The following is an 18,574-nucleotide window of genomic DNA, read 5'->3' as shown; positions in this document are numbered from 1 at the left end:
CTATACTCTTTACACGAAAAATGTGAAAAGGGTATATAAGGTTTGTCAAGATTTTCGTAACGCATTAAAGGAAACGTCGGAAATACCATTAAGTATATATCAGTACAGTATATATATACTTTTTCAGTTCAAACTACTCTCTCAGCTTTTGAACTCTTCGAATGAAACTTTACACACATACTTTTAGCCGACCCTGTTCACCATATGATTTGATTGAAATTTGACGTCTATTTCTTGTAGCTGTGATATAAACTTAACAATCGGATATGAGGTTTCTCCGTTTTTAATAAAGGTATTTAAATAGAATTTGGTGTAAACAGTACTGATATTTGCAAAAGACAACGTACAAAATTATTTTCAAATGGGTTTAAATCTAGATATAGCTTCCATATAAACTCTCGATTACGAGACATTTTTCTTAGAAAAACTTTTTTATTTTATAAATAGGTTTAATATTTTATTTGAAGTACATATATATTATGTACTTTAAATTTAAAATTTGCGTATCTTTTATAAAATGCAATATGAAGTTATTCCAACAAAAAAGTTTACAAACATTTATAGTGGGGCCCCCTAAATTCGGGGGCCCGAAAGCGTTGCTTCCAGTTGCTTCCCTGTAGTTACGCCACTGGCAGGTCCCGATTCAAGTCTGGCAGCAATAACTAAGGAGCTTTAAAGAAAGTTTGTAAAGGGCCACTTACAACATGTGCAATCAAGCAAATCAGGAAAATAAGTTTCGTAATAAAATAGTCAAAATTTTATTATAAAAAAAAGTAGTATTATAGTAAACACTCTAATATTCTTTGTCCATTGGACTTAATATTTCTTTATAGCATTACAATGTTTAAAGTCTCATATGGAGACAAATGAATTAAATATGTACAAATATAAATTTTCTTTATATATAAGTATTCTCAAAAATATTAAACTCTGACTTTAAATAAACGTTATATAAGTCATGTCATATATCATGTCTTTCAAATTATTTAATTTTAAATAAATTCTATATTTCTGTTTTCTGTTTTCAAACGATTTCATTTGAAGTAAAAACGACTCTTTTGGAACAAATACGGCTGGAAACATTCTAATAAAGTTAGTACCTACTTTTAAAGTTCAAGGATTAATTTATTATAACGTTAGCCACTGCTCACTCTTAATTTAACAAAGTTTATAGGTGTCAACATCTTTAATTTCCATATTTCAAAAGTAATAACTTACAGAAACATGTCGACTTTAAAAACCAATAATCATACTCCGTTTAGTATTATTTATTTAGCTAAACAACTTCTCAGTATGTTCATTATTGACCCGAATAATTTGATGGGATTGTTTTAACTGAGTCCTTAACATTGGAGTATGTAGTTTATACTATATATTTCTAAGTACCTATAAAGCAGGGCAAGTGGGAAGGATTCGATTCTCTAAAACAGTTTATATACCGTTAAATCCTTCGAGACAGAAATCTGTTAAACTTAAATCTTTTTAATTTATAACATCGGTGTTTGTAATTTATTATATATTATGTAGTATATAAGATACTTCGAAATACTGCTACGGCAGAGTAAGTGGAAAGGATTAGATTCTGTAAAAAAAGTTTTTGTACCATTGAATCCTTCGAGACAGACATCTTCAGAAACTTAATCATAATCTAATTCAGATATTTAACTTCTTTTCAACTAAATGAAAGTAGCCAACGCTTTTCATTAATAGTATTTATTTGTAGAATTTCCGTTTATAAACTTTCCGTCAATTTTTTCTCAAATTTAGTCCAGCACATCTAATGTACCATATAAAATATGAATTAAGTCAAAAATTAAAGTCTCATGTCAGATTTTTCACATAATGAATATTTTATACCTTTATACCTTTATATCACTAGTGATTAAACGTAGATAAAATGTCGTCACAGCTATTATTATTTTATAGTTTCGGGTCTACTAGGATAAAGTGCTTTAAGATTGATTTGTGAGCTACTTGACAAATCTAATAAATCTAATCTAATAATATAGTTGACGCTTTTACATCACTTATCTTCAAATAGGTTTTATTAAAATGCAATACTGGGTATAAACCTAAAACAGTTTTAATCTGAATGAATATACACCAGTAGAAAATTTGTTCTTTGTAAGTTTTGATATATTAAAGAACCACATGCATACATTAGGAGACTACTTCTCTATTCTTTATAAAAGTGGAGCATTAAGATTAGAAAAATCTAAAAACGAGATTTTAAGCTCTGAATATGTTATGATGTAAATATATATTGCAACAAACTAAAGAAGTTCAATCTGTTAATAGAATACAATATTTAAAGCGACTTAATCATCATTATTACAAAATTAATCAATAAAAATTATAAGAATATTTAATAAAAAAAAAGTAATAAAGTCTATATAAAAAATAAAACAAATAATTTTAAAACTAAATTCTTTAATTAAATAGAAACATATGTACAATATATGTAAATCAATAAAAAGTACGTTCTCATTATCTAGAGCATTTAAGTCTTAATAGGTATAATATATGGTATTAATCAATAGTCGAAGTGCTACATGATATGTTAGTTATAATTGTAAACTATTTCATTAAATAAGAGAGATAAAAATAAATAAGAGTTTAAGTATAAGAGATATAAATATGAGATAAGATATGAGCATAAGAATATTGTTGAAATGCTAAGTTTTTCTTGTTAAATTCGGTTCCGAAGTGCAGTCAAAAACGTTCTGAGGGACAGTTTCTATACTTATCGTTTCTATATTCGAATGAAGTCAGTTAAAATCATAATAGAAGGTTATTCATTTCATGGCTTAAGTTAACTAATTAAGTTAAATAGTGTGTATGTAAGGTGTGTTAAATAAATTTGTGATTGTGATTTCATTATCAAATTTTTATTTCAGTATATTACTTGAACCTATTCATTAGGTGTTAGATATCTCATTTAAAACGCCTCTACAGAACATTTCACAATACTGCATCCTTTTTAGATAATTATTGATAACTGGCTAACATAGCTGACAATAGGTCCACATGACTTGAAAGGCGTTCGTTTTCAAACCGTTAAAAGTATCAGCATGATCTGCATAAAAAAGATCCTTGATGTTACAACACACCTCCAGATTAAACACAGTGACTGTGTATGCAATGGTCTGCCGGCAGGTATTTATAAATTTTATAGATAGATTACTTTGTCGACATATCTACCAAACGAAAAAATAACCTCAATACTAAAAAAAATTTCGATATAAAAAATTATCACCATATTTGTAATAAGTTTTTACAACTTCAACGCGTTCAGTGGTTGCTAAACGATCCATATTATTAAATGAAAACCTTAAAATAAACTGACACATTACTGCAGGTAATATTATCAGTATTTAAACAAAACTCATTACTATTCTTTTGTAGATAATGAAAGCAAAAATTGTATAACAACCAATCGCGGTGGTTTCATTTGTAGATAATTAAGAAAAAAATTGTATAGGAACCATGGATATTTTAGCCACAATTTAAAGTAGCCGTAATATGAAAGTGTATACTTTTTAAAATTATAGAACTTAAAAGTTTTAACAACAGTATCCGAGGATAATAAAAAGCTTTTAGATTGCTACAAATATTGAAACACTACTCCATTTTTTATTGATACCAGTGTACTGTGACCAATAAAAACCATTCATAAATATAACCATAATATATTATTCAGGCTAAACTTTTATTTGTCAACAGATTTAATATATGAAGCTTATTCGTATCTAATAATACTATTTGATATGTTAAGAATCTTATCCATCAAAATGTTAATGTAATACTGAATAAAATGTAAATTAAATAACGTTCTCAAGAACTTTGCACTTTTCTTACGGCATCACATTGAATATTATTACAAAAGATTTTCATTATATAGAATTCATTGGACCTCAGTATTTGAACTTGCAGATTGACATATGGAACTACTTGAAGTAAGTCCATCCTTACACGAAAAAATCGTATTTAGCAATGCAGGTTATGTCTGTTTAAATGGTCCCATAATAGGAGATATTGAAAACCCATATGATATTCATAAAACACATTCAAGGTAAAATTTTGACTTTCATCGTTATATATGATGTTTAACAATTTTATTAGAATTGATATATATTTAGATTATACTGTTAATAGATTAAAGATTACTTTAAAGTGATTAAGTATAATAATGGTAATGTTTATATAATCTCTTTTATATTATTTTATATACCTATATCATTTAAATAACTATGTACAACAGTTTTTGTATTTCTTTGAAATATATTAATTGAAGTGAGTATTAATTCATTGTTCATATAGAATAAAAATAAGAGTAAGAGATATACAAAATAATTTTTTTTATAAATATATGTATACCTTTTCTTAAAATCCGTTTTGCCGCAGGTATTCCGAAAGATATCCGTATGTAGTTCGAAGAACTTTAACACAAGTTTTTTTTGTGTTAAATATTTTATAAAAATCGAATTAGAACTGCAGTTGATATATATTTATATATGTATATAAATTTAACATATAATTAAAAATTATTTAATCATTCTATACACGCATTTAGCAATATTATTGTAAAATTTTATTGATTATTATTATTATTATTATTGTTGTTAACAATACTTAATGTTTTTAGACACTTAAAAAATTTTAAATATTAAGTAAAAAAATAAATTGTTATAAAAAAATTTTTTAATTACATTTTTTACATGTTATTGAATATTTTTATTATATTTACTTTTTTGTTAAAATGTTTTTTTTGTTTTTCTTTAATGTGTGTAAATTCATTATTGTAAAAATAAATATACAACAATATTTAAGTATTCACAACAGCAACAACAGAACTAAATACACAAACCAAAGAACGAAAATCACTGGCTTATTTCTTCCGATTATTATTATTATTATTAAAAAATATTTCTTATCCGATCAGAAACACAACAAAACGCGATGAGCAGAGAAAAGCAATTATACACGAAAATCATATGAACTCTACAAATGGACCAAAAATCCAGCGGAAATATATGCATACAACACATATTTACAACACCATCCGTTATTGGTATGTGATGAGTCGGTAGTGGGCTTGTATTTTCATATAGCGGAGGGAGGCAGCAGGCTAAACCAACACAAGCGCAACAATGAATGAATGAAAATGACGGACGATGACAGCGATGTGTACGAGCAACAACGGCAACGGCAACAGCAACGGCCACAACCGCGTGTCATACGCTGCCAAAGAACAACAACAAATGAGATTATGTGTTTTTTTAATGCACATCAACGATACAAAATACACAACAAAACACTAACAATACAACAACTCAACAACACAACAACAACAACACAAAATTATTTAAAGGAATCACATAGCATATTTAAACGAGTATGCATTATTTGTAACGTGACTGACGGTTTGGTGTGACATGCTGAGATTCCAACATTTGGCCGATTATGTACTCTCTCACGTATATTTACATTAATATTACGCGAATAGTATATATAAACAAACCTACAGAAATGTACACAACTCCTGCGCAGTGTGAATCGGAAATGCGAATGTGTTTTGTTGCATACAACTTGTATATCAAATACATACTAATATACTATATATATGTACATATATTTAAGAGATATAAATGTGTTAGTTAGTTTTTTATAAATGCAACCATACATAGAGGAGTATTTCCTTTAATTCATTTACAATAGCATATAAGCCTATTATGGCCGCTGCCATCTGATACGATCATAAATGATCTATAAAATTTATTCAAAACAAGAAAATCATTTTGCAATTTGTGGAAATTCATTTTACATATAGGCCAAATTGATTTTAATGCAATTTCCTTCAGTATAAACATTTTTTTTGTGTTATTATAAACAATATATAAATGCAATAGGATAGATTGATATTTTCAAAACTTAAAGAATATATAACTTAAAGAATATATGTTTAGAATAGTTAAACTAAACAGATCAAAAAATATAATATAATGACTAGAAAATTAATTAATAAGGAAAAACTCCAGTGGACTTAAAACCTTACCTACTTAGTTGGAGTAGCCCACGCCAGCTCATTTACGGGTAGTTGTACAAATTTCTGCACCATATAGCAGCACAGGCATGAAAAGATACTTTTTGAGTTAAAATCTTCTAAGATGAAAATAAAATAGAAATATTTTTAAATTTAAAATATTACACTTAAAAACCCAATATTCGAGCTGCCCAGATATATTAAAGTAAGTTACTACTTACTTAGTTAGCTATTACAAACGTGAGTACTCGTTGGGCGCGCCCAGTCGCCTCTCCCAGCCAAGCTACTGACCCAAGCTTTTGCACCATGCAGCAGGACAAGCATGATAAGAGGCTTGTAGAGTTGAAATCTAATCTAAGAAATTAAAATTAAAAACAAATATTTTTAAATATAAACTTCTTTAAAAACCAATATTGAAGCTGCTCGGATATAGTACAGTAAGTTACTAATACAAAGCTTGAGGCGCTACAGCCTACCCTCCGAAACTCATTAAAGTACTATATTTATACGTATTCATTAATAATGCTATATTATTTTTATGCAGTGACTACTAGTTTCTGTTCATTGACCTGATGTTAGGAACAATATTAGTTTATAGATAAATGGTAGATAAATGATCTATTATTAGTTTATTTGTTAAGTGTCTAATGAAAGTATAAAAAGTATCTTCACCTTTGTAATTTTTTAAGATTTAATTGTACAATCCGAATATTTAATACAACACGAAACATTATGCTACTGTTTTAAGGATCCTACCCAAATTTATGTCCTGTTCTTAAAAATCATATGAAGAATGATCGTTTTGATTAAATCGCCACAGTGTTGTGATCAACAAAAACTAATCTAAATCATGTTTGTGTACCATATATATTGTTTGGTGAGCAATCCTTAGCATATTGTTTGTATAATTTCTGTCAACAGTACATTCTAGATTAATGTTATTCAACCTACACTATTCAACATGTTTTGCAAGGGCCTGCCTCACTTTATTAACAAAAAATAATATCGTTGAAAACAAAACCATATTTTGCGAACCAGTAACGATTCGCGGATTAAAAAAATCTGCTCTAACTACTAAAGTATTAAAAACTAACCTACTTTACATTTTTTTAATATCATATTATCTGGAATAATTATTAATTCCAGAGATTATTGCACTACTTTTCTGATTCTTCGGTTCTTCTTCTTTCTCAGCTTTATAATTATTTAATTTGTATTTTTACTTAGAATTACTTAGAATTTAAACTGTACTTAGAATTAAAACTGTAGTTTTAGCGTCTGAATAGTAAAATACTAATCAGTCTAAGATTTAACATCTATATAAATAAGCTTAAATATTAATAAACTAATGTGTAAATCAATTTTATAGAAAAAAAATTGAAAAGACAATCAAGAATACAAGTATTAAAGGTATCAATCTGAACGTCCTTTGAAAAAGAGAAAGAAATTGTACTTTAAAAGGGAAAGATCGTGTAATTAAATCAGCATCTACCCTGTCGTCACTCAATATATTCTGAATATATTATTAATAAAGGCTGAATATTCTTTAAAAAAGTATCGCCAAAAAATCTTTTTTGATATCGAACTGTTGCCCAACCAGGAGTTTATAAGTTTGGCATGCAAAGAAGTCAAATACTAACCAAAACAGAAAATAAAAACAATTCGAAACTGAAGATAAACACGTCAAAAGCGCTAAAAAGTCAAGCCCATTGTTTTCTCCGATATTCGACGATTGATATATCGTATTATAAATTCACTCATGAGACACAGACAATCAATAAAGAATACTATTTAGCCTATTACCATTAAAAACATTACCAATTGACTAAGTATGATTTGTGATATTTGACATCTATTGGATTATAAGTTTTTACGCTATATATTCATTATATTCTATTATAATCCATTGATATTTCCATAACGATATTCCATTCAATCTTTTAATAAGGTGAAAAATCCAAAATCGCATTATCTTCTTTACTCGAATTTTTTGCTTAGATTTTATAAGTTCATTCAAACTTTGAATTTTATTGAAACAAAAATAAAAAAACAGTTATTTTTAATTAATTTTTATATATTTATGTTAATTCTGTACAATTAAGTATAAAACAAAATAACGCAATTGTGTAGTCGATTTTTTGATCAAAGTTTAAAGGATGTAATTAAAATCAGTAATATTGAATTATTTTAAATAATTTTGAAAAACTAGCAATAATAATATATAAAATTATATTTCTTAGTGCATTCTTGTAAGATCTTCAACTATTTTGATGACATCTTCAACTTCTGCAAGCTTTCTCTCGCCATTAACAGTTAGCTGGAAAAAAAACAGAAAATAAAAGTTTAAAATATATATATTTTCTTTATTAATAGATTTTAAAAATTTTAAAACATACTTCCAAGCCAGTTACAGCGGTTTTCATTTGTTCTCTAGTCAAGTCCAGAAAGCTCTCAATTAAAACTCCATCAATAAAGCCCTCACTAGGTTCAGTTTTGAGTTGTGTATGAAAACTTCTGAAAAATGAGTGTTCAATGCTACCCAAAGATTTGATAACAGAACATAATCTCTCTTCCAAACTATGCAAAAAATCATAAAAGTCGACTGGTATTTGTGTTACTATACCGATAGCACCATTTACAGTGCCATAAAGTACGCAACCGGTAGTAGGTGTCGTACGTTCGCCAACATTTTGCATAACTAAAGATCCATGACGAAAAACATTTACAATATCTCCCAAATGAAAACGTGCTACCTCAGGCAACAACTGCCGTTCTTCGTCTGTTGTAGCTGCACTAAAAATGTACATATGGTTTAAAAATTTACATTTTGCACCTTTCTCTGAATGAAGTTTACCTGTCTTTTTGGCACACAAATAAATTGCCGTGAGTCTCAGAACCTAGAAAAGTATCATCATCTAATATTTCTACTGCTCTCATCCATTTAGGATCGCAATCTCTAGCAATCTCAACGAATATTCCCTCCATTTGCTTATGTTGCAATAATGTTAGAGATCGCATTAAGTCTCCAACCAATATAAAATCGCCTTTAGATATAGAAAAAATTTAATTTAAATTCATATATTGTATTAAAAACAAATAATTAACCTTTAGCTTTCAAATATAAAACTGATATATTATTTTGTATGTTACACTCCATACGTAATTCCTTTTCATTTGTCCACTCGTATAATCTCACGAAACTGTTTATGCCAGCCAATACTTTTCCATTAAATTCGACTAAAGCGTGACACGATCCATCAATTTTAGTTTCTGCTACTTGATTTAGTTTCCCTTCATTATAATGAAATATTATAATACGACCGACTTTTGGTTCTGCATCATCAGGATTTACAAGTGCAGTGGAAACAACATAATACGTATTAGGATCATCTCCTAGTTGACCAGACATTAGAGTAACAATAGTTTCAGTAGGCATAAATTGATGTGCATGTAATACTTCAAATGTATTCTGATCAATAATGAGGAAATTATATATTTCAACTTCGTCATTTAGATCAGTACTACCTCCCGATGCACTAGAACCACCAGGCTTTGGTACAATACTGGAAGCATAAGTTATATTCTGAGCATGTGTTGAGGCACTCGGTCGAACTGCTTTAGGACCATTACGTCCTTGCATATCAATGCGTACAGTGGCTACACCAAAAGTTTGTGATGATTCCTGATAAGCTATGCGTCGAGGTCCTTCACCTAACGGAACTGTACGTATATGCAATTTTTGTATTTCATCCATTGTACCAAGTATTATAGAGCTTTTAGTAGCCAAAGCTAAGCTATCAGGATATGCCTGCGCATTAAGTGAGCACATATGATTTACTTCCTTAAGATTTACATTCGAAAACACAAGTTTATGATTAGACGAATAAATAACAGTTGGACGATCAGAACAAGCAAAAACATTGGTAGTAGCAAGCGATTTAAAAGTACGTAATGATGTAGGTTGTGTGCCAAGAGTGACTTTTTTCTTTTCGGTTAAATGTCCTGTTATCTTATCCAAAATAAAGTAAAACATAGACCCATCACCAAGCGCACAGAGTAGGTAATTAACATTCTCAAATTTTGTCATCAATATAGAACGCGGAATTATTTCTGCAAAAATATAAAATTAATAAAAAGACAATTTGTAAAAAGTTATTTTACCTCCTCCTAGTTTTTCAGTGTACATCGTATCAAGTTTTGGTAGGGATAAAATAACTGCAGATATATCTGTCCACAAACCAACAGCAACTAAACTAGATTTATTTTTGTCATCTTCAACTGGCGTTATGTCAAGGCAAGCCACTTCATAATCCAACGATTTATGACATATTTCGACTAAACCTCCATCGGTAATTTCAATATAATAGATCTCGCGGGCTGATGCAATCACAATCTGAGATGAATTACAAGCAGTTACACCGATTCGCCTATTATTAGATAATGTCCACTCATCAACTAAACTTTTTGTCGTACTTTTAATCAAACGAATTGTTTGTGGTGTGACTTGTATTATCTAAAGAAAGGAAAAGATATATATGAAACTTATTTTAAATTAAATTAACAATTCTACATGCCTGTTCAAAATCTACGTTAGCGCATTGAAAGGTCTGTTGATCACTGAGAAATCCAGGAATATCTGTTTCTTCCACTTCTTCACCAGTTAAGGTTAATATACGTGTATGTCCAACGAATGCCAAAACTAGTGTGTTCTCATATTCACTATCATCGATACCCACTTTAAGAGACCACATGCCTTTAATACCTGGTAAATCAATAGATGCATGCTCCTGTATCCCAATTCCGATTCTAATATATATACACATATATATATAATTACATATATATATATATATAATATATATATATATATACATATATATACAGTTAATAAAAATATTCATATTTTCAAATATATGTTTCAATATACATTTGCACATTATTAATTAAATATTTATACATATGCATTTCTAACAATCAACAAAAGCAAAACCAAAATATGTACTACGGTATAATATTTTAACAAATGGCAATATATATATTTATAATAAGGCAGTAATGAGTATATTGGTTTGGTATACATATCAATATTTCAATCGGGGATTTAGATAAAAATTATTAGCTATTTCAGTAGTGAACATAACAGCTATATGATTTGCATGTGAATTGCATATAAAAAATTATAATTGATATTATAGAACATATAGTATAAACTTGCATTAAACAAAATTAAAATATTCTCAACATCATGTACTAAAATAATAAACTTAAGCAAAGTGGATAGTTTTCACTAGGGTTCAAAATATATTTATTTTTTATTTTAATTTTTGAAATAAAATTAAAAATATTAATATTTTAAGTATTATTTAATAGGTATAATTAAAAAGTATATAATAATTAAAGGAAATAATAATAAATAAAAAGTAATAAATTTATTTGTCAGTAAACCACAAATACAAAAACATTACCAGAACAACACCAAACTAAATTTTCGTTATGACAACAAAAAATTGATATTAATTTCAAAGTAAACCACTATATTCAACGCATGTAGTCACAGACACATTACTCAATATACCCCAGATTATATACTCAATGACAAAGTGCCAACAAAGCACACTAAAATAAGAAAATAGTTTCGCAAGAAAAAATGTTTGTAGTTAAACAAGAAAAAAATCAAAAATCGGAGATATAACCGATATTTTATACCGATATAATTCTTTCAAATTAAATACTGGGTACTATATACGCTCTGGATAAAAGGAACATTTTTTTGGTGAAACTGCGCTTAAACGTCATTTTGTGACCACACCCAGACATAAGGTTCTAGAATTAAATTTTTAAAACCATATTCGCCGATTAGTTTTTAAGACCAGTTACAAAAATGCAATAAAATAGAATATAAAATTATGTTAACAATATTAAAAAAACTATATATTCCAATTTGGGGTATAGTTTTAAGACCGTGAGAGCAAAACGCTAAACAATTATTATTAAACATGCCATGTTAAACAAAACATTATTATTATTTATATTTACAATTAAATACTCGTAAATATTCACACATGACCCTAAAAAATTGTAAGCTTATATTATTACCTTATTATTCTAAGCGAACCATCTTTAAAAGTGCCAGAACATGTAATAATCTGACCTTGGCCTTGTCGATCTAAATCAACAACACCTAAATCAAGAATTGGGGCAAGATTTGTTATATTCTCCACAGGAACAACATAAGTGCCACTTTCATTTGCATGGGATGCTAATTGTACTAATTGCGAGTCTCCATGTCTGGATCCAACAAATAAAAATCCATTGTCCAAATAAGTCAAACATTCCGGTATTGAAATTTCACCTACTTTGGGTAGTGATTAAATGTTTACGAACAATAACTAAAAACTTTCATATACCTAAAAGCTCCACTTTAATTTCCTTTACAACCGTTACTCCATTGCCATTATCACCTTGTTCCAAAAACAGCATAAATAATTGCCCATACATGTTTCCTAATAGAAAGCGGTGACCTCTATTATCTAAGCGAGCATAACAATTAATAACACTTTGCTGAAATAAAATACATTATAAATATCGCATCATCTTAATTTGATATTTAAATACCTTAAATGTTGAGGGAGCTATAGCGTGATAACTGCTACCATCATGATAAACTATAGATTCACGTCCAATTACAATGGCACCACCTATTCATGCGAGTAAATTATAACTTATAACATATAATATAATCAACAAAATTAAGTTCATTTGAGTTAAAATAACCAAACCTTTATTTTGGTCTAGCAGATTTTAAATTTTACTGTATATTACATTGTTTGTTTCAAACAAATATATTATATTTAAATCTGTAAGTCACTAAACAAACTTAAAAAATTGTTTTATTTTAACTCCATATATTATATATTTTTCATTAATAAATATGATATAAATAAATTATAAATTTTTACCAAGTGGAGTTGGAACTGGAATGATTAGTGTGGATTCCGTTTCAACATTATCCTGTTTCCAAGCAATTTTTGTAAATTCTTTTTCGCGAAGATTTATTTCATGTGTTTTAACATGTCTTCCATCGTTGTCTTTATGTATAACAATGATTGTGGGATTAACACAACCATATAAGAACTCCACATCATATACAGTTAACTCGTCCATTCTATTATAAAATTATAAATAAATACAATTATTAATAATATTTTCCCCATTATTTTTCTACACTTACCGTAAATTCGTTGCTTTTAACTCACTAGAACTGTGATCCAGTGGAACAATAGTAAATAATCCTTTGTATAAACACATACCAACTACCCGAGCCTTTGGATCAATAACTGCAATAACACCACCTTCAGCACTTATACCGACTGGATCAGAAACAGTTCCATCTGCTTTAGTATGAACTTTTATGACACCGTCTTCTTCAATGAATTCCAATATCATTACATTATACCGTTGAGTTAATATAAAAACTAAATCTTTTTTGCCTTCCTAAAGGAATTATAATTATAGTTATAGTTATTAAAATAACATAGTTTAAATTGAATAAATATTTTCAACTTACAGGGGGTCTAAAATGTCGCATAACAGCAATCTGTCCATTGATATTAACTTCCTTCAGTGGACGCAGCCCTTCCGGCGTAACTAAATCGATTTCTAATTGGCTATTTCTTGCAATGACCAAATTTAAGTCTGTCGGAGACGTGAAGTTTCCTGAAAAGCGCAAATAAAATTTAAATGTAGCAAATTTATACAAAAGAAGCACATTATGCATTGAATAATGGTTCTTGTGTTTAAGGTCACGTTTTCGAATTCATAAAATGTAGCATTTCATACCGGCTTTTGTAGGTATATTATATTCTATGTTTTTATTAGCACATTTTACACATTATAAGTTATTTATATAATAAGCACAATAATTTATTTAGTTAATCGTTTATTTCAGATATAATACAATGTGTTTAAATAAAAAAGTTTACTTACCGCATACACAAGCAATCACAGCCGTAGGATTCTGAGCCGTAACTACATAATGATGTGACATCTTTATGAACAAAAATGTTCAGCAATAGATTTTTATTGTAGAAAAATAGATTTACTTATTTATTAAATAATCAATTTACTGTCAACAGCAACAGATATTTTTAATTCGAGACCCGCTGCATGCAAAATATGCAATATACTATGAACTCTCACCGCCAACTGAACAAGCTGCCAACAATAAATATTACAAAAAGTGTTGCCATTGCATAAAATTTAAATATTTAAGTAAGTTTAAATAAAATACAAGTTATTCAGATTTTTGAGTTTTAAAACTCTATATCTACAAATTTTATATCTCACTAAACAATACAAGCAATTTAGTATATTACTTTAAAAAAGGTCCAAGATGTTACTGTTTTTTGTTGAATTTATATTGACACACATGATACATTAGCCGTAATTTTTTTTTTTTGACAGTTGTAAAAAAACATCATTAAGTCTGCTTGAAAAAAGTTGGCATCACGTTTAAGATATATTAAATGCTACTTTGTAATATATGTTTTCTATTGTGTTGTATACAATATAAATTATAAAACTTGTAAACACTGAAAATTAATTAATTTAAAGAAAATATTAATTGAATTAAACAAAATGAATTTTAAGCATGATATAGACGATACTACATATCTGCACACCAAGTATAAAGTTCAAGTATGCGTTTTTTTATATACTTTGAAACAAGGTATGCATATTTCATTTTAAATTATTTTCTACACCGTTCATAACAAAAGCGAAGCAAATACAGAGTGCGAAACAGTAATCGAAACTGAAGAAATTGAGATGATGATGATAGCAACATGTTGTTTATTTCATTATATTAAGATTTCATATTTCTTAGAATTAAACATAATTTTTTATTTTAATTCTTAAAACTAAAATTATTTCTAATTTAATTCTTTAAAATGTTCCATTTTAATATATTTATTCACAAAATAATTTTGTAAATATAAAAACTTATAAAATATTTTCAGCACAAAATAATTTTTAAAATATATGAACTATTTTAATAATTGTTTATAGCACTCTTATTCAAATTTGCTTATTTTAATAAAAATAAATGTCTACAACTTTTTCAATTATTTTTATATTTTTTTCCGCGATGTCTGCTCGTCCGACGCTCACCAAAATTCTTAAATTATGAGAAGTCTGCAGATTTCGACATACATAAACAGAGATGTGAAAAGTTTTATTTTTACCGCATACATGTCTCAGACCGAAATTTGGTATGGAAACTTGAATATAAACGGTGCGATTTGGTAGCACGCATACCTTGTCTTGTAACACGTAGCATCGTCTATATCCTGCTTTACAAGGGTAAATGCTAGCATTTATTTCTTATATACTTAATTTATTTATTTATGTGTTTGAATCTATTAATAAATCAAACACTCATGCGATTTTAACGGATGACTCACATTCACAATAGATTGATTTTTGAAGTTGGCAGCACTGAAAAATTTTCACAATGGTAACACCTAATTCACCTAATTTTTATCAAATTTACCCTACATGATATTCTGGTAAATACCAATATTCGCTGCCATACCGACATAATTTACTATTTCGCTCAATTTACCATCAGTTTACTCGAACTCATACACGGCCTAAATAATACAAATTTAAATTAATTGAAATTTGTTTCTGTAATTTAAAAATTTATATTATGCGAATAATTTTATATTATATTAAATTATTATTTTCTCTACAATAATTTTTCTAGTGTTGATCAGCAAGAAAATTTAAAAATCCCTTTTATTCCATCTGCAATAAAAGTAGGCATTACTTTTCATTTGACATTCGGTCGTTAAGCTACGTATATTGTGGGATGCGTAAACAAAATTAAATTAAATTTATTTTAATTAGTTTTATAGAGTTTATCAGGATAAAATATATAGCTTTTCTGTGTACTCAAGAATTTAGCCATTTATTTATCATAGAATTGTTGTATCTTTAAGATACAAAACTGTTACAAATGTCATGAAGAAGACGTGGATAAAACGCGAAAATATTTATTACAAGCCGTTTTACAAACAAAAATCAAAACTTCTGTTACTAGGAATTTTTTTGTTAGGTATTATCTTTTTTACATACCAAGCGTTAACCATCAATAAATTGCCAAATTCGAGCACACCATGGAGTTTAGAAAATACAATGCAAGATTTAAAGAAAACGCATAAGCAACTTGTTCTTTCACTAGGTAAGAAGGAATCTGATAGCTTTGATTCTCATAATCTTGTTGACGATGCAGATCAAATAAAAATTATAAGGTATGTGCGGCAAATATCTATTTTCGCAATTATAATAATAATGCATATAATGTAGAGGTATACGACTTTTCGATTATGACGCGTATAAACCAAATTTTGAAGGAAAATTCAGATGTCTTGATGGAAGCATAGATATTCCATTTGACAGAGTAAATGATGATTATTGTGACTGTGAGAAAGATGGCAGCGATGAACCAAGTACAAATGCTTGCAATGCAGGGCGCTTTTATTGCAAGTATCAAAAACGTCATATCACTGGCAGAGGACTCGATGTTTTCGTGCCAAGCAGCAGGGTGAACGATGGAGTTTGTGATTGTTGTGATGGAAGTGATGAATGGATAATTGCCAAGTGTAAGAACAAATGTACATAATTTTCAAAATTATTTTCATTTTTTACTAGTACATTTGTTGAAATGTATAATGATTATGAAATGAAGGCTACAATAACATAGCCTGCAAAAATTAACTTTTTTCCCTAAATTCTTAATTTTTACATTAAATTTTAAAACAAAATGTGAACTATTTAATAACATATATATATATATAAGATTTGTAAATACTTCCTAATCTAAAAATTTTATAAGATTAAATTTATATCCCTAGAACTTCATCACAAGTTGAAATGTAAATTATATGAAATATAATAAATCAATGAAAAAATATTATAAATTAGACGTAGAAATAAATTAAAAACTAAGTTAAAAATCTTATGTTATACATTTAACGTAAGACTCGTAAAACTCATAAATATATGTATAAACAATATATATTAAGGTAAATTTTTCAGCGATCTACTCATAGCCAAATTTATCAAAGAATAACTTTAAAAAAGAATTATAATTTAAGCAAAATAAAATAAAAAATAGAACAATTCAAAGAAAAAATATGTATAACCTTTGGGAATATTTTTATATTAAGATATAATATTATAAGAACAATTTGTCTAATTTTAGCGGTTCATTTATTTGTATTTTAAACCTATTAAAAATATTAATTTTGTGTTTACATTTCGACTGAATGCTCAAGGCATAGATATTATTTATTTATACAATAAAAAAAATATTTTGTTAAATTGAAATAAATTCGAATGTAAAACTTAATTTATTGAACGAATTTAAAAATAAATTTTAGCTTAAGAAACATAAATCTTTTTCTTTTAATAATAAGAAGAATTATAACAGGAGATTAGTGATTAATATAGATTTAAAATTATAATATATTACACTTAACAACAAAACACTTTTTGCCAATTGTAGAATAACATATTTTACCCAGCCTCTAATATGATATCAGGCATATAAATATGCGCTTGTGGCATCTTATGTTTCCTGTTATTTTAAAAGAATATGTGTATTTTTGATACGTTAGAAAATGCTTCAATTCTATCTTTTTGTTGGAGAATTTATTGTCAACACTATGAAATATATAGTTAAAATAGTAATAATAATAAAATAGTTAAATTGCTATATATCGAAACAAATTCGTTGTTATTGGTTTACATGCTTCAATTATACTGCGGATCCTGAAGCAAAGATAAAAATATATATAATATCGAAAAATATATACAATATATAAAGGTAAAAAAATAACTTATTGCTTCTTACTTACATACATTGCAAACGAATAAGAAAAACTGATTCCAAGAACGGCATGATTTATGTCCCGGAGCCACTCCTTGAATTCGACGACCAAGTGCTGTTTACCACATCCAAAAGAGTCTACACAAATAGATCCCGCAGGCTAATATAACAAGGAGAAAACCTAAACTAAATTATAGTAATAAAATTTAAAAAATATGTATTGAGTAATTAACTTTGATTGTCTTTGGCTCTAAGATATTATGACTAATATAGCATTCATATATGCATTGAACTTATGATCTTATGATTAAGTAAAAATTAGAAATCTTCAACACTCGTGAATGTGTTACTAGAAGATATTACTCTTCTTTACTTCCTTCACTCAATGCGGTTTCACGAATTTGCAATATACTTGAAATTTATTCCTTTCATCTTATCGAAAATGTGTGTTTCAGCTAAATAGAAGAGCTAAATAAGTTTCAAAATGGCATGTTTTTATATTGTAATCATCAATCTATTGTCAACATAATATTACTAAAATTAGAAGCTTCGCAAGTTACTTTTTTAGAAGGTATTTCAAAATGATATTGAAAAATATTTCTTATATTAAGATTATCTATCATATTGTTTACTAATAT

General features: G+C 27.7%; 2 protein-coding genes across 3 annotated transcripts; one reads left to right on the top strand and one right to left on the bottom strand.

Moving 5' to 3' along the window:
• Positions 1 to 8,140: 8,140 nt before the first annotated feature.
• Positions 8,141 to 14,296, bottom strand: LOC119678688 (DNA damage-binding protein 1). 2 transcript variants are annotated; one of them, XM_038090663.1, is made up of 13 exons: positions 14,030 to 14,296; positions 13,611 to 13,759; positions 13,275 to 13,537; positions 13,003 to 13,208; positions 12,659 to 12,741; positions 12,451 to 12,604; positions 12,140 to 12,398; positions 10,618 to 10,849; positions 10,205 to 10,556; positions 9,149 to 10,153; positions 8,898 to 9,087; positions 8,440 to 8,836; positions 8,141 to 8,360 (listed from the first exon to the last, which is right to left on the bottom strand). In XM_038090663.1, exons 1-13 carry the CDS (start codon positions 14,088 to 14,090, stop codon positions 8,280 to 8,282), a joined length of 3,432 nt encoding a protein of 1,143 aa, XP_037946591.1. In that variant the 5' UTR covers positions 14,091 to 14,296; the 3' UTR covers positions 8,141 to 8,279. The 2 variants fall into 2 exon arrangements, with proteins under 2 accessions (XP_037946591.1, XP_037946592.1); XM_038090664.1 differs by having other exon boundaries at positions 12,140 to 12,395; positions 14,030 to 14,295.
• Positions 14,297 to 15,897: 1,601 nt separating this feature from the next.
• LOC119681641 (glucosidase 2 subunit beta-like) lies at positions 15,898 to 16,830 on the top strand. The gene is made up of 2 exons (XM_038094887.1): positions 15,898 to 16,356; positions 16,412 to 16,830. Exons 1-2 carry the CDS (start codon positions 16,067 to 16,069, stop codon positions 16,725 to 16,727), a joined length of 606 nt encoding a protein of 201 aa, XP_037950815.1. The 5' UTR covers positions 15,898 to 16,066; the 3' UTR covers positions 16,728 to 16,830.
• The last annotated feature ends 1,744 nt before the right edge of the window (positions 16,831 to 18,574 follow it).

This window comes from Teleopsis dalmanni, chromosome 2, assembly GCF_002237135.1.
Source record: "Teleopsis dalmanni isolate 2A chromosome 2, ASM223713v2, whole genome shotgun sequence".
NCBI lineage: Eukaryota > Metazoa > Arthropoda > Insecta > Diptera > Diopsidae > Teleopsis > Teleopsis dalmanni.
The sequence above is the reverse complement of the archived record's forward strand: the minus strand, read 5'-3'. Positions and strand labels throughout refer to the sequence as shown.